Source organism: Harmonia axyridis, chromosome 1, assembly GCF_914767665.1.
Source record: "Harmonia axyridis chromosome 1, icHarAxyr1.1, whole genome shotgun sequence".
Taxonomy (NCBI): Eukaryota; Metazoa; Arthropoda; class Insecta; order Coleoptera; family Coccinellidae; genus Harmonia; species Harmonia axyridis.
Genome location: NC_059501.1, coordinates 80,169,728 through 80,193,198, shown reverse-complemented (window position 1 = coordinate 80,193,198; position 23,471 = coordinate 80,169,728). Strand labels below are relative to the sequence as shown.

At 35.0% G+C, this 23,471-nt stretch overlaps 1 protein-coding gene across 1 annotated transcript in view; it reads right to left on the bottom strand.

Moving 5' to 3' along the window:
- Positions 1-23,471, bottom strand: part of LOC123685442 (putative transcription factor SOX-15) — an 86,324-nt gene that overhangs the window by 34,574 nt on the left and 28,279 nt on the right. The window contains exon 2 of the mRNA XM_045625147.1: positions 22,896-23,350. Within this exon, the coding sequence (XP_045481103.1) occupies positions 22,896-23,350 (455 nt within the window). The remainder of the gene's footprint in view (positions 1-22,895; positions 23,351-23,471) is intronic.

Here is a 23,471-nt window from a genome sequence, read left to right as displayed (position 1 = left end):
CCCCCAAATTTTGAATAGGGAAGATGGGGTGAGTGATACCTCATTTGAAAGGTATTTTTATACTGATTTCAGCACAGTAATTGTTTTTTCATTTTATGCATTAGTTCTCGAAATATTCTTAACTAAGTATTTGAAAATGAAGTGGTGTTTTCATGGCACTTGTAGTGTTTTGTGAAAAATCGACATTTTGAGCTTCAAAACAACCATGACTGTGGCTTCCTTCCTAACTAACTAACGCATGAATATTTCGAGAACTAATGCATAAAATGAAAAAACAATTACTGTGCTGAAATCAGTATGAAAATACCTTCAAATTGAGGTATCACTCACCTCATCTTCCCTATTCAAAAATTGGGGGTGGGGGTTGTAGCAGCAAGGGTTGAAGCGCTATGCGTCCGTAACCTACATCTTAAGTTGTCCCCCTCGAAACAGAAATCGACCTGTCCGAGCATTTCTATCGAAAAACTTTATTTCGTCTGTAATCTCGTCTGTTTCGTTTTCAAATGGCCACCCTGTATAAGAAACCAATTAGTATTTTCCTGCATATTGAGAGTTCAAGATGATCTTTATACAGGTTGTTCCTAAATTGGAAATACAAAAGAAATTGAGAGAATCCTTGGATAATTTTAGGAAGAAAAAAGTTCTTCAATGTTTTCGAGATGCAGGGTTATTCTCAATTGTCCTACTCTTTGATTGTTTTAAATTAAAATTAAATTGTTTATTCAGCAAAATATTACAAATTAAACAATTTTCTTAACATACCAGTTAATCGAATCTTTATTAATCGTTGCTACAGATTGGGTAAATAAGTAACAAAACCTATTTATTCATAACAGCTTACTAACTGAATCTTTATAATTTAGTGATTTTGTAGCTCACAGATGGCTCTATGGGTTTCCGCGTCACACTACTTCGACCCCGGCCGATTTAAAGGAGTCGTTGCAACGCAACAGAGTCACCTCTCACAATGGTGTGAGAGGGTGTGTCTTAGGCACATATCGCTGAATAGCCTAACTGAAGAGTCCGCCAGTTATTTCGGGATGAAACACCAAACCTATGCTCTAGAAAAACTCGCCAAAATAATGATTTGAATTCTCTAGACAATTGTTTGAAATGTCCTTTCGAATTCGGTAGCAGATACGACAATAGTGTTCTACTGGAGGAAAGAACTAAACACATTCAAATCTTCTAAGGATCTTAATCAACTAAGGTGACCAGAACTTTATGTTATGTACACAGTCAAATAAGCAAAAAATTCTTTTGGCAAATTGACAACTCAACAATTCCTAGAAGATGGATATGAATGACATCTTTATTTATCTATAATCACCACATATTTGAGGTTTGTATAATATATTACAGTTCCTTCCTACTTTCCATATAGCTATTCCACCCTTGATATTCTCTGAGAAAATTGCTGTGATCAACGAATTTGAACAAAATTGAACCTTGTAAGAACCCAAATCCGTAAATGTGTACAGCCAAGAAATTCAATGGCAAACAAAGAATCAAACAGTTCTTTGAATCCAGAATTGGTCACCATCATAATCCACCATCATTTACTGTACTTCATTGTCCGTTTCTATCTCTTCGAGATACCACCTATCATGAATTTTCCATATTCCCCGGTATCATTTTGTCAACTGGTAATTTCTCATAAATAAATAGCAAAACAATATAACATATTTTCTAGAACACATATTCACTTGGTTTCAAGAAACAACTGTTTTATAGGAAGATGTAAATGGTGATCCAAGCGACTAAACAAATTTGAATCTTCTAGGGAACTTAATCAACTAAGGTGACCAGAATTTAATATTGTACAGAGTCATATAAGCGAAAAATTCTTTTGATAAGTGAAGAACTCAACAATTCCTTGAAGATGGATATGATTGACATCTCTATTCATCTATAAGCACCACATATTTGAGGTTTGTATATTATTGTTTCTTCCTGCTTTCCACATAGCTCTTCTACCCTTATAATCTTTGAGAGAATTGCTGTTATTAAAGATAAAGACACCGTTGATCAATGGATCTGAATCTTCTTAGAATCCAAGTCATGATGGTGTGCAGCCAAAGAAACACACCAAATTCAATGGCAAACAAAGAATCAAAGAGTTCTTCGAATCCTGAATTGGTCGCCATCAAATTCATGACTTCATCGTCCGTTTCTATCTCTTGGAGATACCACCTATCATGAATTTTCCATATTCTCCGGTATCATTTTGTCAACCAGTAATTTTCCATCTTAATGCCCGGTTTCGGCTTGGCCATAAGAGTCTCGTAAATGAATAATAAAAGGGGATAACATATTTATTAGAGGAAATATCCACGGGGTCAATTGACACATATTAGCGTTCCGTTGTAGGGGCCCCGGGCCTGGCTCGCTCGGGCCTCGGCCGCCCCGCTATACCAACACTGTCCCGAGACGTATTATCATCATCATCAGCTCGCCGCTCTGTTATTAAGGCCCGACTGGCCTGCCCCCTGCCCATATATCACCGCACACACTCGAACAATGATTGCAGGGTGTAAAGTTTGTCATTCGATTCCTCTCAATTTGGGTCTCGCCTGAACCGTTTAACTGTTAAAGTGTTTTTTAATATACGCCGCTAGCGCAGTCGTTTCGCTCGACTCTTGTGCGTCCTCTCCGTGATACAATGTCGGCTCTCTTCATTTAGGATGTTGGGCCCAGGAGATGAATATTCATTTTTGATGGGTTCTTTCACTCCGTACCGAAATGTTTGAACTTGTAGGTCTCTCGGATGGCGTTTTCGTTCTTCCTGGTGGTTTTTTGGCCGTGAGATGGATGACCTTCGACTTTTGGCCTTTTGGTTATTGGGAAGCGGAATTGGGTATGGCGAAACGTGGAGACCAGTAGATCTTATTGGAATCGAAGAAACTATAGATAATATTCTCATTCAAATCCCTTGGTCTATTACACATATTATTAATTCACTAAAGAAATGTATAAAATTATAAGTAAATCTTCTTAGAGATTTTTGGACCTAAAAATGTTTGCAAGAAGTTTCATTTGAGGGAAGTAGTGAGAATAATGGACTGTTTCACTCGACAGATATATAATTTATTCTGCTCACTTTCCTCGTATGTTAGAGTCCCCTGTGATATCATGTGAGGTCTTCATTTAAGATGGGGACCAAAAGAATAATATTCATTTTTGATTAATTTTTTTGATTTTTGATGAAATGTTTGAACTTGTAGGTGTCGGATGGCGTTTTCCTTCTTCCTGGTGGTTTTTTGGCTGTGGGATGGATGGTAAAGTTAATCTTCTTCGAAAGTTTTTGGCAATGGCAATATTTGCCATTGAATTCGTGTGTATTTTTGGTTGTACACTTTTTGTATTGGAGTTCTAAGAAGATCCAATTGTGTTCAGCCTATGTTATTATTAATATCTTCATCGTTGATGAAAGGTATAATCAATCAAGGGTGATGGAGCTATTTTGAACGTAGGAAGTATCAATTCCAAAGAAACCTCCGATATGTCTCAATTATAGGATATTTTTCGTACTAACCATCAATTTCACCTTCCAGGAACTATAAAGTTCTTTGTTTACAAATCGAATCTTATGTGCCATCAAATCATCTATGCGCAGTATGGATTGAACAGATTGAAACGATTTGGGTTCGTTATTTCGATCTCGAATATCTTAATCTTTCAAAACAGCAATTTTCTGAGGATCTAAGTTCATGTAACTTATTAGCTGAACATCGAATGCAGAAATGATGGAATTTGTAAATATTTCAAAATGGTATGCTTTGAGAATTGATGATGATTCCTTTGAGCTTCCAGGAATTTTCTTAATTAGTCGATAAACAACATAACCACATGCTTGTTGATGTTAACACAAATAATAAAACGTAAATAGCCTATTACTACATAATAAAAACGTGGGAAACAATGAATAAAAAAAGAAGGAACAACATAATATTGTTTTAAATATATAAAAAAAAATTAAAACGATAAGAGAGCACGTATTTAATTGTCATGCATATTCATCTCATGCATCTTAATTAGATTACCATGAAGAATTAGAATCTGATAAGATCAAGGACATGTCGAATTAATCAATTATTGTTACACAAAAAAAAAGAACACGAATTAAAGATTCAAATTCAACCTTAGCTCGGAGTTTTTTCGATATTTTTTTCTTCAATGACCCCTTCTCATTGTGAAAGAGAATTTTTCGGAAATTCACGTTATGGGAAAAGATTTGAAGGTATTTTGGGAAGATGGTACTTTTGAAATGAAAAATTTCCAAGAAGAATGAAACAATATCACTTTGAAGGATTGCTTTCTCCATTGGCAAATCCAAGAAGGACCTCCCACAATCACTTTGCTCACGACCAGAGGGCGGGGTAGTGGAAAGTGCAAAGAAAAAAACGAAACTACATTAATTCAAAAAGGTCGGAATAATTGAATGTAGACATGAATCGAGTGGGCTCTATCACAAATACAAAAGTGTTGTGTAACATCCCCCGTAACGAAAATATTATAATTGAAATGACCCAGCACCTTTTGGATCTTCCAGCTCGCGGGATCGGAGTAGGCTTTGGGCGGTATCACAGAGAACCGAAGATCACAGAGCTGGCGTATCATTTGGTAATTGTTTCTGTCATTACAGGTCGAGCTGGCTAACTAGTCTTGTTTTTCAGAGTAAGGAGACTTTATGTGTAGGTCTTTAGGATCTTGAGATAAATTATGTTAACGCGGTTAATTGTTTATGAATGGATTGAGTCATCTGGTAACAATTGAGGTTGATGTAATAACGTGCTTCTAGGCTTTGTCTAGGCTCGTTTGCACTCCTCTCCGATTAATTATTTTCAACTATCTGAAAATTTTTTGGATAGGTACTGAAAGCAATTTTATAGAGATCAGCAATCAGAATATAATGGAAATTTGGTTATGACAACTGCAATAATAATAGCACTCGTAATATTATGATGTCCTACCGAATTATAGAACTATTAAGATTGTTATGTGAAATAATCAGCAATTGAGAAATTATGGTTGGGATTTCGACATTTACCGAATTGCGAAGAAAAGTTCAGCGATAAAAGTGCTTCATTTTGAGAACTAAGTCCTACTGAACTACTGATCAGTAATTGAAGTATAATTCAGAACAATGTGTATAGGAAAGCCTACGCTCCGTTAATATTTTAACGACTTATTGGCATAATTGTTGTTCCACTGAACCGAATTTCGAATAGTTTGGTTCCATTCCATGCAATCAAAAGTTGAACAGCAACTCATGAATTTGATTAACTACCTAATTGATGGGATTGATTTTTGCAATAACTTGCAGAGTGAAATGATCCATATTTGTTAATTGTTTTTCTGGTATTTCTTAATCTACAAATTGATGTTTCAACTAGATCGAATCTGTTGATACAAAAATGTTTTTTCGAAATTTCGTCAGAGCGATCTGGATCAAGTGTAGCGTGTGGCTGAAATACTTCATTTTTCGTTCACACGAATTTCGATAGAGTCTGTAAAATTTCAAACTTTGAAAACGAAAAAAATTTATTTTATATTCTTGCTTTTTATGGTTCAGAATTTGTTATCATCCTGACATTCTGCATGAAGCTGTTTTCAAAATTTTATTGATGACTTTTCTCGAGTTCTATAGACTTGATGGACATCAAATTTGAAATGAAGCTATGAACTCTTATTCTGCGTCAATGCCAAATATCATATCCACTGAATTCGTAGTTTTGAAATGATCAGCAAAACAAATTCGTAAAATGTAACCACCGACCGGTATTCAAAAACAGCACTCAATAATACAAAGAAAAGTACAACTTTTTCTTTTGGGGATATCAAGCAACTCACTACAAACACCAGTGCTATAGTTTTGTATAGCAAAAATGCATTACAATGGTACGAAGTCAACGATGAGAGGAGAAATCGAAGCCGGAATTCTCCAAGGATCGGTTATAGGGCCACTGCTGTTCAACATAGGGGTCGGACATACTAAAATTGAATAGATATAAGATTGCCAAACTTACAGATACCGCTTACCGCTTGGTACTGTTCTAGAAGTACACGAAAATGAGTAACCAGACAGATACAGATAGACAAAGATAAATGATGGAATATTTCAACAGTTGCAGTGTACAAAAAAACAGGAAATGTCAAGATAGAAAATCAGACGATGGCATAAATAAAACAAAATATCTGGGGATAACTATAGAAGAAATATTGAATTTCAGCAAACAGCTAGAAGAAAACAGGAAAAATAAGATAACTGCACAGTAGGATATACTCACTATTCTTGTTTAAATTTTTTAAATACATTTTTAAACAGGAGTCACCTGAGATAATATTAAAAACTACGAGAAGGAACTATTGTAGGTTTTACCAAACCCAGCAATGAGAACAGCGGTTGGTGCTCCATGGTACATAAGCAACCAGCAACCACAGAAGAATTGAAAATCGAAACTATCGAGGAAATAGTAAACAAACAAAGAAAGCTAATAGAAACACTAAAAACGCAAGTCACAAAGGATATTGAGAAAAATAATGATAATCCAAATAAAGAAATGCAGACAAGAGGACCTATCTCTCCTAAAATAGCCAATAGACGAAAATCATGACATACAGAAGAAAGATACATAGTTTTATCTAACAATCAATTGTAGAAAAACGGCCAAGTGATAGTAGAGTCAAAAGGCATATCTATATCCCTGAATTCAATCAAGGTTGACATTTGAAAACGTCATTACGTATAGGTTAGATTAGGTTAAGTTTCTACGAACTAAAAACAAGAACTAAGCGGAAACAGGGCTCGAGTTCCACGTTTCCAGCGTTGCCGCTTTACCAACCTCCTAACCTTCGATCCGTGACTCCGGAGTATTGAGCTGTGAAGATGATCGTCGGGTCATTTCATCCTCACTTGGCCGCTCCCCAGACAGGATGGGAGTTCCGCGTGCCCCCCTGCCCCCCTGTACCCCGCCAGGGCTCCGAAACATACGTAGGGTGTGTCGGGCCCCATTGAAGCACTTTTGTAATTCATCATCCGAGAGGACCTTAGTTGTGGACGTGGACGTTTATTCAAATTAGGCGAAAGAGGTTTTCTTGTGGCGACGTTGCATGGTTTTAGGTTAGGAAAAAAATGTTTGTCATTATGGTCGAGTTGGTAATCCTGATTAAGGTGAGGTGTGAGGACGAGGAGAAGAAATAGGAATTGTGTTGTTACTAATTATAGACCTTGATGATAAAATAAAACAGAAAATTATGTTGTTTCCTTGAAAAATAATTTTTTCAATATAAATTCAACGAAGAAAATTAAAGGCCATTTTTTCACAATTTGCTGATCATATAGGTGCCCACTCCACAAATCAAAAGGATAAAGACTCCTGATCATCACCTTTCTTATATTTCCCTATGATTTTTTTTTTATTATCATTCGAGAATTACCTTGAGAATATGATAAGCTTTTCGAGTCGAAATATAAAGTTTAACATTATTAACAAAACGTTTACAAGCTCTTGAATTTACAATAGTTCTGTCGTCTAATTTAAAATTCAAACGAAAAATATCAGGAATATTTGTCTTGGTGTAACTCATATTTCGATGAAAATTGGAGTTTTCGAAATGAAAATCATTATCAGGTTATTCGATCGAAAAAATATGGTGCAATATTGATACTTAAGCAAAATTCGTTTAAATGATTGTGGTCTTTGATAGGTCCACTCATAATAGAGATACCTAGAAATATAACCTATCAAAATATTTTGCTTACAAAACTGTTCCATGTACAATATAAAAACCTGAAAATGCCAATCAGACGAGACATTTCATTTGAGAATAATTTTGAACTTTAAACAATTTTTCCGAAAGCAAAATCATGCAAAGAAAATTTTGATCATTTGATCCAATGAAATTCATTGGATTATTCATTTCCTGAACTGAATTATTTCCTGACTAACTTGATTTTAGGTTTTCGCTGTGTTTGAAGTTATTGAAATTGGATATTTCTCAACGTTTAAAAAAAGGTTTGTTGACTAATAAGACTCTCAGAAAGTAATACTTATCTTAGTTTTTATAATTAAGCATCCTAACTTCTCATTCGAAAAGTCATCTAAACAAAGTTTGCATGTATTTCAAATCAATGGTATTGTTACTTTATTATCAAAATATTTATGCGAAAATACGATCGAATTTGAAGTTTTCAACGATAAATTTTATTTTAATTCATTTGGACATTAAAGAAATTCATATTCATAAGTGCAAAAAAATTATAAATATAATTGACGAAATGGAAGAAAAACGAAAATTCAATCCAGACAAATCGAAGAGTAATAAACATAGATAGAGGGAGTATACGCAATTTTTACATGTCCCCAACATGGTTTGATCACGTTGTTGGATTGTGATATATTTTCAAATATACAATTTTACTATATCGTTATGAATGTATATTATATTGAATGAAATTAATTTTAGTGATTTCCAATTAAATTTACAAATTTGAATATTTGGAAACCGATATTTTTCCTTATTGTCGAATTTTTATTAAGCAGAATGTTTATTATTTTCTTTATCTACCTGCTGAAATCCAAGGTGTGGCAACTTTTGCTCACCTAGTGTCATCGTTTGTATCAAGTCGTTTGGCGCGCTTGAAGTATGTTTTCTGAATTTCTGATATATTTAGGTATTTATCTCAATAAATTTTGAGTTGATATGAAACATTGATTCACCATGGTATATAAGAAGTTTGTTCTTTGTGGAGAAACTCGAGAATTGAGTGAAATATTGTATCACTGATATGTTTTCATTTCCGCGCGCTTCATATCAAATTTGATAGTTTATGTTGAAAACAAAATTTGCTTCCTGAAAATGACATATGCTCCCTCTGTCTGTGTTCATTACTCTGAGGGACAAATTCACTCGTATATCAAAATATCAACTAAATTTTGCGGTTTCGTCACTCAGACAATCATATAAACGTATATCATTTTATGATTAAAACCTCTCCGGCTCAAATTTTAGTAGCCTTTGCTTCTCGATATTAAATTTAAAATTACATTATTGAAACATTAACTAATAGGGCTTCTCGAATTCATCTAAACGAAAAGCGATGTTTTTGGGTTTTTATCAGTCTTGTTAGTTATCATCAAATTTTTAACTAATCTAGTTGTCGTAAAATATGAAAGTTCATCTGATAAAAAAGCACCTGATCTTCCACATTCGATAAAAGTTGTGTTCAATAATTCAAACGAAATTCATTGGAAAAATGGGAGCCTTCGATTGGTACATTCCACAATGAGAGAAATAATCGTTCCTAAATAAACCGATAAATTAAGCGATCTCCCAAACAATTCAATCGATACACCAACCATCGATTTCGAGCGTGCCCAAAATCCTTTCAATTCGATATGACGCAACTGCATCTTCTTGGACCATGATTGATGACCCATGGTAATTGGATGTGGAAGCAAAAATTAGCCGATCCTCAGCCAGCTTGTCTCCATTAGGTGCGAAACTAAATAGTGTAATAAATGATTATATAACCCCCTAGGGCGTTAGGATGATTAATGAGAGACCACGAAATCAGTAAGGTTAATTATTATGTATTTCTCAATCGTTTAATGCTTATCTGATGTAGCCGAATACACGGCATTTGGCAATATTAAATTCTCATGGAATTCTTCTTGCCTCATCTTCGAATTCGATTGGATGTTTCAATTTGGGTTCTATTCAAGTCTTCCTAGCGGTTTTGATTTATTATTTCCTATAATAAATCAATAATAAACTTTTGGAATCGTAGGAGGAAAAATAATTTAGCCCCTCCCAAAATTTCAGCAGTTTACATTTAAGAATATGTAAAAACCGAATTTTTTCCTAAAAATTCATTTGTCCGCCGTCCAGACATTTTTTCGGGATCTATAAGAGCTATTCGCATTGAATTCCATACAAATATAGTTTTGATATCGCACAAATCCTCCTAGATTAATTCTGAAGAGTTTAAATTAAGTAATGGAATTTTGATATATTTCTACAGGGTGTTTCATTGGGAAACGGAAATACTTCACAGGTGCATAGGTGCCAAGGGAGTTCTGGAGATACCCCATTTATTGGGCCTAACTGTCTTCGTAGCCGAGATACAGAGTGTTTTATGAATTTTGTCCGTTTCTTTCTGAGGCCATATCAAACGAACCACCCGATATATTTTTTCATATTTTGCAAATATGTTCCAACTTGAGAGCCCAAACGTATCATGTAATAACCGCCTTGAAAATCTAGGTCCGGGTTAACAAAAAATTATGAATGGTTTGCATCCTCGAAACAACACCCTGTATATCAGAATTTTGAAAATCTGTTTTAATATTCGGAAACACAACTAAAAACTTAACTGAGACGTGTACCTTAAATTTTCGCGCAGACAGTTTTACTGCACAAATTTTCAACGTTTTATGTTGAAATGTTGAACTGTAGAAGTGAATATTGAATTATCTGAATGTCATAGAGAGATGTCATTTTCAGTAAGCAAATTTTGTCTAAATATGAACTATCAAATTTGACATAAAGCGCGCGGCATTGAAAACATATCAGTGATACGATATTTCACTCAATTCGCGAGTTTCTCCACAAAGAAAGCACTTCTTGTGTCCCATAGTGAATCAAACTTTCATATTAACCCAAATTATATTGAAATAAATAACTAAATATGTCAGAAATGCAGAAAACAAACTACAAGCGCGCCAAACGACGTGAAACCATCTATGACACTAGGAGAGCAAAATTTGCCAAACCTTGGATTTCAGCAGGTAGATACAGAAAATAATAAATATTCTGCTTCTTATAAATTCGACAATTAGGAAAAATATCGGATTCCAAATATTCAAATTTGCATATTTAATCGCGAATCGCTCAAATAAATATATTTCATTCAATATAATATACATTCATAACGATATAGTAAAATTCTGGATTTAAAAATATATCACAATCCTACAACGTAATCTAACCATGTTGGACCATGTAAAAATTGCATATACTTCCTCTATCTATGTTTATTACTCTATGGTCTTTTCTGACGAAAATTCAATTGGAACATTGAAATTATATAAAATTTTCACTCCATTCGAATCCGGTTTTCGTGAAAGCGTTCAGTGATTATTATATTATATTTTTTTTTCTGGAATTATAATCAGCTAAGTGTTAGGAAAATATAGGGTATTCATATATAGGTTGATTTAGAGTTGAAATTGTGTTAGTGAAGTGTTGAAATCGACATTTCGGTCATCAATTCATATGAGTGATTTGGAGGGACCCCAAAAATTATTGTGCTCCAAGATGCATCAAGTCTAGCTACGCCACTGGGTTTGCTTGAATTTTGAGTGCTATCCAATTTCAATAGCGACTTCTGGAGTTTTAAAACTATTTTTTCCATTCATAAAACACTTTCCATGATTGTATATCAAATAGTTCTTCACAATATTTGTTTTCTTATTTATCTATAGTTTTCACCTTCAAAATAAGGATCATTACTCTTTATTCTCAAGATAAGAAATACATTTTTATGTCGAACTTCCTCCAATTAGTTTTCATAGCTATTGAGACAATAAAGTTCCTGCTTTTATCTGTGGAGAAATTTCAGACACAATTATAAATTACGACTCCAACTACTGGTATAAAACAACACCAATATTGCCAGGATATCAAAGTTATCGTGTAGGTGTTATATCAGTTTCGGTTTTCTGTTTACAAAGATTTATCAAATGTTTCTCTGTTGATAGCATACGATAAATTTGAGATTTAGTGCAAACAAATTCTTCACTATAAACTTTTCCATATTCGAATGAATTCTCAAGGTAGAGCAAGATTTTAAAACTAGTATTTACGTGTTTATACTAGTTTCATGGCTTATTTTGTTGAGTCATGTTGATATTGTTGTATTTCACCGAATTATGTTGACATTAGGGATATGTCTTCTCGGTACTTATCTAAAAAGGTTTAGACATTGGAAAATGAACATAAGTCTAATGCTGAAGGTTTTCAGGTTTTAAATAGTGATACATTATATCTCGATGGTGGATACAAATATCCAATTATTCAAGAATATGGTACAATGGAAAATTTTGAAAAGTATCCTACCTCTTCAGAATCGACCCTGTGTCATCGCGATTGGTGGAATGACACGTACTCGTAGCTCACTAGATCGTGTGAGATTCATGGAAAATGATGTATAAACATAAAAATTCCTCACCACAGAACCTTGTGACATTTCGACACAGAGTCTTCAATACCTCAATCATCTTCTTCTTCTCCGATACGTCCCCCCAAGTCCGTCAGACCATCGACAACCGAAACAGAAGCCGTTTACAGCCAATTGCCGTCCCCGTTAGACCTAAATGCATATCTTCGCAGATCTCCAGCATCAGATAACAACTTGAATACGCAACGCGGAGACCCATCATAAAAAGACAAAGAGCGGAAGAAGAGAAATACAGTTTCTATGAATAAAAGCCGGCCATTTTCGACTCGACCAAGTGGCACACGCATGCACGTAGTAGGCACATATGCAAATTTCGAAACACACGATACATTTCATTTTATACGAGAGCGTTATTACGGTTTGGGACGTTCTTCAATCCCGAGCGACATAATTTTCTAATGCGTAGTGTGAGAGTTTTCTTGTGGGAATTGAACCCGTGACCTCTCACCGGGCGTTCCCAGCATTGTGCTACCGGAGCCCCCCTCTGGGGGGCACATCGCTAATTACACTGTAATTGAGGCAGGAAGTTAAGAAATCACCGCTGTTTCGCTCGTTCGTCCTAGATAACCCCGTGATTTTTTTTTCTTTCACTTTGGTGATGTAGGATGTATTACGACTGTGCAGTTTGGGGGGCTTTCCCTTTGGCTAATTGTGCCGGTTGGGTATGACAGATGACGTTTGGTGTTTGGGGATTGAAAAACGATTCTTAACAATTATTTATTATATCCTTACTATAGACGGAAACCCGCATATTTCACGCTATGGTTTATTATTTTCTCTTTCTAAGCAATATATCTCTAAACGTGACAAAAATTATTTGAAATCATCAATTTAACTTGTTCCGAAAACCTATTAAAAATTTCAGGTTTCAGAAAATATACATAAATGTAAGAACTTTGTGGTACAGAAACATTGTATTCAGTATCATCGTATGTTTTTTTTGTGTTTGCACTATTTTCTCTTCAACGATTCATGGATTCTCGAGCTAGAAGAATCAATGCGATATAGTAATCAATTTTCGTACAAAGTGTAATAAGATTCATACAAATAACACTTAGTGTTTCTGAAAAAAGCTCTGGACTCCAGCGAATGGACTTTTTTTATTGAATTTTTTGATTTTGTACATTCCAAAAGGTAAATTATGAAATTTTTTGGGGGGTCACAATTTTTTTTCTTGACGATTCCAAAGGTTTATTATTTAATATTAGAAATCAAAACGCTTGCCCACTTGCTCAAATTCGGCCATTTTTTCATTACATTTCTTATGGGCATTCACACCGATGTAGAAATATCGATATATGACATTATTATTTATTTATATGTCGATAGCGAATCATGAAAGAATAACATTTCGCATTGTAACTTGAAACTTTCAGAGAATGTTTTAATTGGTGAAATCTGACTAAGAGTTGATACCTGTATCTTGATGGGGAAGCTAAAAATAGTAATTCTTAGGCGCCGGGCCTCCGATAGGAGCGGCATACCGGACAATTTGCTGGGGCACCAAATTGTAGGGGCGCAAAGTCAGTTAATAAAACAAGACATTTTGAAGCTTAAAAACTACGTCTTCTTTTAACTATAGACTTGTAAATAGACCGTCGTAGTTTTGAACAATGCTGGACGTTTTTTGATGAAATTGACAAAACAACGTTTAATAGATAAGGAGATTTTAAGTTAAAAAATATGATTTAATATGAATTCGGACGGCGAAATTTTATTTTGCCGGGGAGCTAAAATATGTGTCGGCGGCCCTGCTAGGGCGCGAAATCCTCTGTCCATTACACTAAGGAAGATTCTGAATTGAACTAAACTAAAGTCCATCAATTTTCGCAAACAATGAGTTCATGCATGCCATTATACTTAATAAATTCATTTGAACAGAAAATATCACAAATAGCTGTTAATCAAATAGACCCTATCATAAAAGCCGAAAAATTCATTTTTCACTCTTACTTTGTCGATATACTTAAGTGAAAAGTCTAAAAAGTGAAAAGTCTAAAAAGCTAATAGTCTTTCCAAACTGAACCTGAATATTGCCTTCATTCATATTGCCAATAAATAAAATGTCATCGATGAGACTCAACGCAAATGATTCCACCCCAAATCAAAGCAAATAACGAATTTATAAGTCAACATATTCAACTTAAGATTCAACAAGAAATACATAGCACAGATAGCACATTCATTCTAACTAGATTCAACGAACAGATAATTGCAAAATGGTCAACGATGTTTTCTCGGTCTTCACCGAAGTTTTTATCGGGTTTTCCTATGACCTGTTTGTACTTGAATTGAAATAAATACTCTGTACCATTTATAGAAACTTCAGTGTCTATTTATTGGTTGTAAAAACTTGTTTTCATCAATGAAATCAGTCACTCGATAGATGGCACTATAGACTAGTCAGCTCCAAAACTGGACGACCTAATCAATACTAAATTTTCCCTTGTTAAAACGATAAATTACCAATTCTTCTTGACCTAACATCTTCAACCAGCAGTCTAAACACCTCTTCCTGCCTACCACCATCCGCCTCAAACGCAAATGCATAATCACCTTGAGACTGATTCATCAGCACCAGAATATGCACTTATCCATTATCGATTCCGTCGGCGACCACCACTTTATCCTTGTGGAATATCCTTGAAGCCAGAAGGAGTTCCGTTCCGTGGTCCACTGCCGAGATTACTTATTCTCTCGGCGGCGGTTCGCAGGCGTCCCCCAACATACTTATCTGGATAGGCGGCGTCCCCTGAATTTTGAACAGGGCCGGTGCTGCCGCTGCACACGGCCGGCGGTCGAGAGACAAACACTTGCCGGAGAGCGTCAACGGTGGTTTCCGTTATTGTAAGTCACTGTGTCGCTCGGGGCGGATGTTTGATCGCACGTGACGTGACGCTTTTAGCTGGTCTGGGCATGCTGGTTAGGTTCTCGGAAGAGGATGCCTTGTTAAGGACGTCTGGGGTGGAGATTTTGGCGCGAAATTGATTTTTCGAGGATTTGAGGGTTGTGGGTAGAGATAAGCGTTACCGTGATTTTTAAATCACGTTGTGATACGTTAAGGTTATTTTATGATAACAGAGAAATTAAAGCGTGACGTGATCACTGATCGTTACGGACGTCTGGGGTTGGAGATTTTGGCGCGAAATTGATTTTTCGAGTATTTGAGGGTTGTGGGTAGAGATAAGCGTTACCGTGATTTTTAAATCACGTTGTGTAACGTTAACGTTACTTTATGATATCAGTGAAATTGAAGCGTGACGTCATCTCTGCTTAGGAATTGGATTCGGTTACGTTCCATACTGTGCTCGTTTATCTCTGCAGCTAGAATTGATGACATTTTCTGTTAATTCCTAGTAGGAGTGAATGAGCTAGCCAAAGATATCTATTAGAGCTAACAGATTTGTGAAATCCATATAGATTCAAACGTAAATATACAGGGTGTTTCCTAAACATGCGGCAAAAATTCAGGGGGTTGTTCCTTGGACTATTCTAAGAATATTTTGTCCTTTGATGATTTTTGAAAAACCTATTTGTTTCGAAGATATAGGGGAAACAAAATTTCAGATAATAACATTTTATTATGAAAAATTACATGAAAATTCAACTCAACCTACAAAAACTGTTGAAAATGACCACCTCTAGCCAGCATACAAGCATCCAATCTTCTCCTCATTGACTGCCGAACCCTTTCAAAAAAAAAAAAAAAGAGGTTTTTCAAAAATCATCCAAGGACAAAACATGCTTCAAATAGTCCAAGGAACAACCCCCTGAATTTTTGCCGCATGTTTAGGAAACACCCTGTATAATAAAAAAATTACTAAATTCTTATTTTATGACCACCACCAATTAGGCAGTTATTTAGTAGATATTATTTCTCTGTAGCAAGTATTGATTGAACACATCCTACAAAAATACTGAATAAAGCCGACGATGCTGGGATTGTCATAAAAATATACAATTATGTTAGTTGAAAAAGGTTCCGAAGCAATAGAAACATCAGGTTTTCAAATATACGATGGGAATTTGCAACAAGGAATAGCTACAACGCTGCGATCGGGGAGTGATATGCCCTATCTGTGATTTGTTCCAACGGTGATAACGTCACGCTCTGTATTCCTTTTGCGGGACTGTGACTACCTGTGAAATTTTGATATAAGTGATTAAATCACAGTTCCCGAAACGTTGAAGTAGGGAAGAAAGTCTCCCAATCAGAGAACAGTAAAAAATAGGAGAAATTAAATTAGAGGCGTAGGGAATGTAAATTCTGGACTTTAAACAAAAAAAAAAAAGATGTGAGAGAAACGCTCATCTCTAGTTGTGGATGGTTGTATACCTGTTGATCATATTGGGTGTTGAAATTGGAAATCTCAATGATGAAACAAACCCTGTTGACAAAAGGTGACTCTAAGGTAGCTCTAAGGGGTAGGTTCTTCGCCCTTATCGTCCAAAAAAGAACTAACAGAAAAAGGAGCTCCAAATAATTTGATATTTTGATCACCTAGTCTTTTAAATTACGAAATGTAAAGTGGATGGTTTTTTGTCTGATATTTATTGTAAACAAAAACGGAAATGTCTTTCTTCAAAATTAAATTACCTTTAAACTATAGAACTTCTGGTGATTCATCAAGAATGTTCCTTTTTTTAAGAAGAAGAAATGATGACAAAAAAAGACCACAAAATATTACTCACCCTTGAAAGATAACCCTCGGTGAATCTGAAGTATCAAAGTAGTAAATGAATATGCAAATACATACCTCATTCTGGTACCCCACAACTGATTCAAAGCGAATATTTCCCTCCTGTCAAAAATTCTATGTATCTGGAGAACAATTATCGAAAATTACAGCGATAATTGCATTGTAGGAAGCGAAACTGCACTGCGATAATTGTTCTGTTCATAGATGCTTAGTTTCTATGCATCTAACACAGTTCGAATCTATGGCAATTCCATTCTAAATCAGTTTGACAGGTATTGTAACAGTTTATTCGGGAAATATTCCCCCGAATTACACTCGTGCATCAAAATTACCGGATAATTTCGCATTCCAGCGTGTTTTCTTTGAAAAACTGCATTCGGTCATTTTCATTTTTGGAGAAAGCGCCCTCCACCTTCGGTGTCGGGCTCTTTCTCCAAAAATGAAAATGAACTCATGCAGTTTTTATGACAACACGCTGTCATGCAAAATTATCGGTAATTTTGATGCACTTGTGCAATTACCTACGAATATACTACTCCTTTCGAAAATTATTCATGAAAAACTGATTATTTTTTAGGCCTCTTCTAATGGTTGTAGCACCCTCAATAAGCAGTTTTTTATATAAGTTCATAGGCCCTACTTAATTTTCGGTGTTTTATTCATCTCTTAAAATGTTACACGACGCTGTTGTGAAAAATTTTGTATTGAATCTTTCAATCATACATATCATTAAAATATGATTACCTGAATTATTGATATCAATTAGAATCGTTGATGAAATGAATAATTTCACACAAATTTCTTATTTGTTTTTCGCAATTCCCCAAATATTCATGGTATCATTTGTACTAATTAGACTCATAAAAAAGACGTAACAATCAATGTGTTATATGGACAAAGTTTCATACCTGTTTAATTTATTACATTGGAATCGTAAATTTAAAAAAATCTAATTGAGATGAGCAAATTACCATATATTATTTATTCCCATTATGGGTAGCTAAAAATTATTCTGCAGATACTCAAATATTTAATTGATTATTATTTCAAGACATAGGTATCAATATTCACTTCATTTATTAATTCTTTCATAACTAACATAACAATCTTGTAACGCAAAAAGACGCTTTTATACCGTTACAACGCCTAAGCTTCTTTGGAGACCCCAACAGTCGATCAAGCGACGAAATTCACTCGAAGAGGGTAGAACATCATTCTCTCTTTCTCGCAGAAACAACTTTAGAAATTAAATTTATTTTGTTGTGTTCAATTAACAATCACAAGGGATTTTTCACGGATTTATATCAACCAATATTTGAAAATTTCACTAGTCTTCATAATATTTTGGAATTCACTTCTTGGAGACTCCAACAGCCAGTCAGGCGACGAACCTAGCGATTCTATTTCTAGTCTCAACTTGCCAATTGAAAAATAACTATGAGAACGAATTCAATACGATAATAATTATTAGATATTGAAGTCAGTGCCGTCCGACCGGCACACCACTGTACCCCAAATGCCCATCCGTCTAAGCTACGCCGTCAATTGTCACCAATTAACCTGTAAAATTAACAACTCTCCGGGCATGAGCGTAGCTCAGAATGCTGTAAGCTCTTACCCGTCTGATTGCGTATAAACAAGTCATTCAGCCATTTTCTACATCGCAGTGACCTTAAAACAAAATAAAGAGTAATAATTGGAAGCAAAGCGCTATTGGTTCACTGTCCGGTCGTAGCCGGCTCGCAGCCAATCAGAGAAGAGGGCCGGACGACTGGTACAGTCGCCAAAAGACCATTAATCCATGCCTAATGAGATGCACAGAGAGAGATCTTGATGCTTGAATAGCTTAGACTCTGTGGATCCTTGCCGACGATATACCTACTCTCGGCCTTCCTCGATACATCTCCCCTTCGTAGCGGTTCTCCGCTACTCCCACTCCCGTCTTTCTATGGTCCCCGCGATGTCATTATCTGTGCTCCTTATCATAGAATAATATGGCGGTATTAACATACCTCTCGGAAGGATTGTAATAGAGATCGTGGAATTGATATTAGATCGATGCTAAGTTGTTGGAATGTTTTATTCGTGTCTGGGCGACACCTAGCGTTCGAGAAAGTAGTTTATAACTTTAGTTTCTATGAATTTCATGCACTGATAGTGGACATCCTGGCGAAAATTCTTTAATTTCATGTTTTGCGATTGATTTATAGATATATCTATTATAGATATATTTTTTCGTTATCAGCTAATGCAGTTCTCTTGCTTGATTTAAATATTTATTTATCTTGATACTATTCGATAAGAGTTTCAAGGTGTTTTCATAGAAATACATACTCATATTGTAATGTTTATGTTTTGAATACTCCTATTTATTCATTTATTATTTATCGATAATATGGAAACTCCCTATGCAAATATAGAGATGAGGAATTAAGATTGAAAATCGATTATCTACTTACACATTAGAATTAAATAGTACCTAACCTAACCTAACCTACCAACTAATAGTTGTAATAAAACCAAAAATTTCCAAAGTTGCCTTTACCATTACAGAGCAACTTAACTTAAGTACAATGACGATCTGAATATTATCTCGATTTGAGCTTAGTTATTTTATTGCATATTGTTGAACCCATGGTGAAGACTGAAGATAACATTTTTATCAATGTTCAAGCAGTTCCAGAATAAAATCTATCATGATCTATGCCAGAAAAATACTATAAAAAATAATCATTCAGGTAACATATAAAAACCCCGTCTGAAATGTTTTGAGCTAATAAGTTGAAGTAGATTATGAACGTTTTAGGTACTTATCATGGAGTTTGTTTATAGATCTTTATTTCATCAGTTCAACTCAGGTGTATTTTGCGTTTTTTTTTTTGCAATAGAATGAATACCTATAAAGATGAAATATCTAGAAAATAATCTGTTGAAAATTTATAACTGCTGCAAATTCAATTAGGTACGTAAGCCGAAGAGCAAAAATAGTTATAAAATCAGACAAAAAAGACATAAAATCCATTAATACTGCACAACCAAGCATGATAAAGAATTTTTCGTCAAGAACTCAGCAAATTTCATCAACCTGCAATTCTATGCATCTGACCAGATTCCAACATGTTTCAGTCGAGAAAATGCAAATTAAATACTTGGTGCTTTGAAAAATTGTATTAACCATTGGATGATTCATTTTCTTGAAAGTATTTGACTTTGAAAGAGCACTATTTTTCAGTCAATTCCTACAATATTTCGTTCGTAAAATTCTCAATTCAGTTAGTAGTGGGTACTCAGTCAATGAATCATAGAAGACCAAGAATAGTCTCTTGTGGAACTCCTATAGTAGACTTAATTCAAACTAACAACTCTTATATGATTTCATAAAACCAACTACAGCAGATTACACATTTGAAAACCATTCTTTGTCGTAGACCCCAATATAATCGAAATATTGTTTCTTCGAATAGTAAATTAATCGATTCAACGAATAGATACGAGTACATATTTACGTCCTTTATCGCTACTTGAAATCAATTCCGACGCTATCTGGATCTAATGATAGGTAAGACGCAGTAACCCCAAATTTAATTCACACCGAATTCACATAGCTTCGCTTAAAATTGGCACTGAATAATTCAGTTGGGGTACTATCCTGAGCCACCATCTCCAAATTGGGGCACAATCAGGGCATCCAACCGTGGAAAATACCCGAAAAAATCGAATGGGCGTATATTTACCTTCACATTAGAAACGTTGAATATAAACAGATGTTTATTTTTGAGGAGATTATCGAGAGATAAATTCCCCTCACTTCATCTAGGAGCTTATATTGAAGATGGATAATAATAAAGTATTAACCTATGTACTTGATGCAAGTCTTCTAGGAGTGATCATTCTTGAATGAAATTATCAGTCTTTTTTTGAAATATATCGACTGGAAACGAGTGCTTTGAAGTGATGATTGGAGTTATAGAAAGGAAAAATAGATAGCCAGAGTCATATCAAGGCGATACTATGGATGTTCAATAAAAAATTTTTAATCGAGATGCAAAATCTATAAGATTTTGTCTCATAAATTTAGTAATGTAACTTTTCGAACATTGAGCACAAACAATTTTATTCTCAAAGCAAAATCGAACGATTTTTTGTTCAATTCGATTTAAATAACATTATAAGCAATATAATAATATGAATAACAAAGTAACGATGAACTGACAAATATGAGCATGTTGTATCACATAAACGACAAAAGATTTTCGAAGATTTCTTTCATCAGTCCTTTAAAACTATTAATTTTTCGCATATATTGTTTATATAATATATTGATCGTAATATTGGAGAAACAAATCAAGTATTTTATATCTTCTTATTCAAGCATGAAGTTTTCTCAGTTCACAAATCACAGTGGACATAATATTATAAGCGTTTGAAAATCGTAAAACTAAGTACATTAGTAACTTTTTATTTCTGAGGATGACAAAATTGTTGTCGAAACGCTTAGTTAAACACCCATTCAAATTCCCTGGATTATAGTGTGATTACTACAATTTCATATTTATTCAAAAATTGCTGTTTCATCCAGCTGATTCAGAACACATTATATATTTTCTGGAAGATATCCGTGTAATAGTTATTTATAATGTAAGTGCAGAAGGCGTTGATATTATTCTACGAGTTCAAAACTCAAAAACGAGCCACGATGTGGCTAGTTTTTGAATGAACGAGTGTTACAGTGAGCCTTCTGTACAAGTAGGTATATCATACATTATTTTCTCCTAATTCACTGAAATTTTATTGACTTTAAAACGGATTACCACTACGTGGTATTTCGCGAATCAGTCAAACTTTGGTACCCATTCATTTCCCCTCTGGTGCTCCAGCGATGACCAAACTTTGTACAGTGTACGAAGTTGTACATTCATTTGATCTCTTTTTTTTTTCGGAGCTAATATGTAGAGGGCAGCCCTGTACGACGACTACGAAATTATAGTTTTATCTATTTCGTAATGATTATTGGTACGTTTTTTCCATGAATATTTTGAAAATATAACAATGCTTTGTACAGAGTAGGTACATATCATCGATTTTTTTGCGAAAAACGAAAAGTTTCCAATTTTTCATTTTTCATTCGAAAATTGAATATTTACTTTCTTCCATGTAGATTATTGTTCAAGTAAATTATGTGAAAAACCTCATAAACTCGGTGATTCGTAAGAAGAAATATCTTTAATTCAATTATGAATACCACGTGGTGGTATTCCCTCTTAATTGAATATTTCCATAAATATCGTTATTTTTGCTTTGAAGATAACTCCGTGGCAGGATGGTTTCGAATACCAACATATAATAAAGAAATATAACCATGAAATCGGTATGAATCTGCGATATCCTCGCACGATTTTGTTCTACAAGATGTGGCAGAATAAACGGATTAGCCACAGAATTAGAGAATAGAATATTTCACCTCGTATAAATATGGGATATACTTAAAATGTCGATCTTATTGGTTTTTTCAGGTAACATGGTTGATTGCTTATTTTATTGAATCTTAATGTTGAAATAAGGACAGAGCCATTTTTTAGAATACTTTGAACATATTAGTCTCTAAGATTTTTAGTTCATCAATATTTCGAAACAAGTGTTCAACACTTTTCGATAGTTTGAGTTTATTCAATCTATGATGGTACAAAAATGTATTTTTTTTCCTTTACAAGTGAATAAACGTTATTATTATTATTATTAATATATTAGCCATGAATCATTAAGTTCAACTAGTCTGCTCCAATTGAACACAATTTTTGAGTCGACCGACACCCATAAAGTGACTTTTTTCAATCGGGCGACTCCAATCAACTGTCGGCCGACTAAACTCGATATTTTCCGAGTCGGCCGACAATCGGCCGACTCTAGTAATCATCTTAAACTAAACCATACGAACTATCATCAAAACTCACCCAACATCTTGCTCAGATCCGCGTTGTGCAGATCCGGATTCTCATCAGCCAACTTCTTCCTTTCCACCTTCGCCCAGACCATGAAGGCGTTCATGGGCCTCCTGATCCTAGCCTCCTTCGGCACTTTTTGTCCCTGACCGCCCATCTTGGGCCCGAAATTAGTCCTAGCTTGCGCAAACACTGGTAAAGAACTTTCTGCGTAATTTGCGCGAATGGCGTAACGGTTCTCATAGTTGCAGTACTCCGGATACATGTTTGGTGACATGTCACCCCACATCTCTTGGGCCTTGGGAAGCGATTGGCCGATCATCTGTGACGTCATCAGCTCCTGGTCGTGGTAGTCGTAGCGGGCTGTTTGGGACAGGTAGGAGAGGAGGGGGGAGGGAGAGTTGGAGGGGGAGATGCAGTTGGTGTAGGGGTTGGTTTGGGGAGAGGGGGTTGCGTTCTCCATTAACCTGTGGAGGAAAGAAAGAGAGATGTTAGTTTGGTTTTCATTGAAAAAGCTCAAAAAATAAGAAATATGTCCAAAAACTGAGGGAAGAGAATGAACAAAAAATAGTGTTAAATTCAAATAAT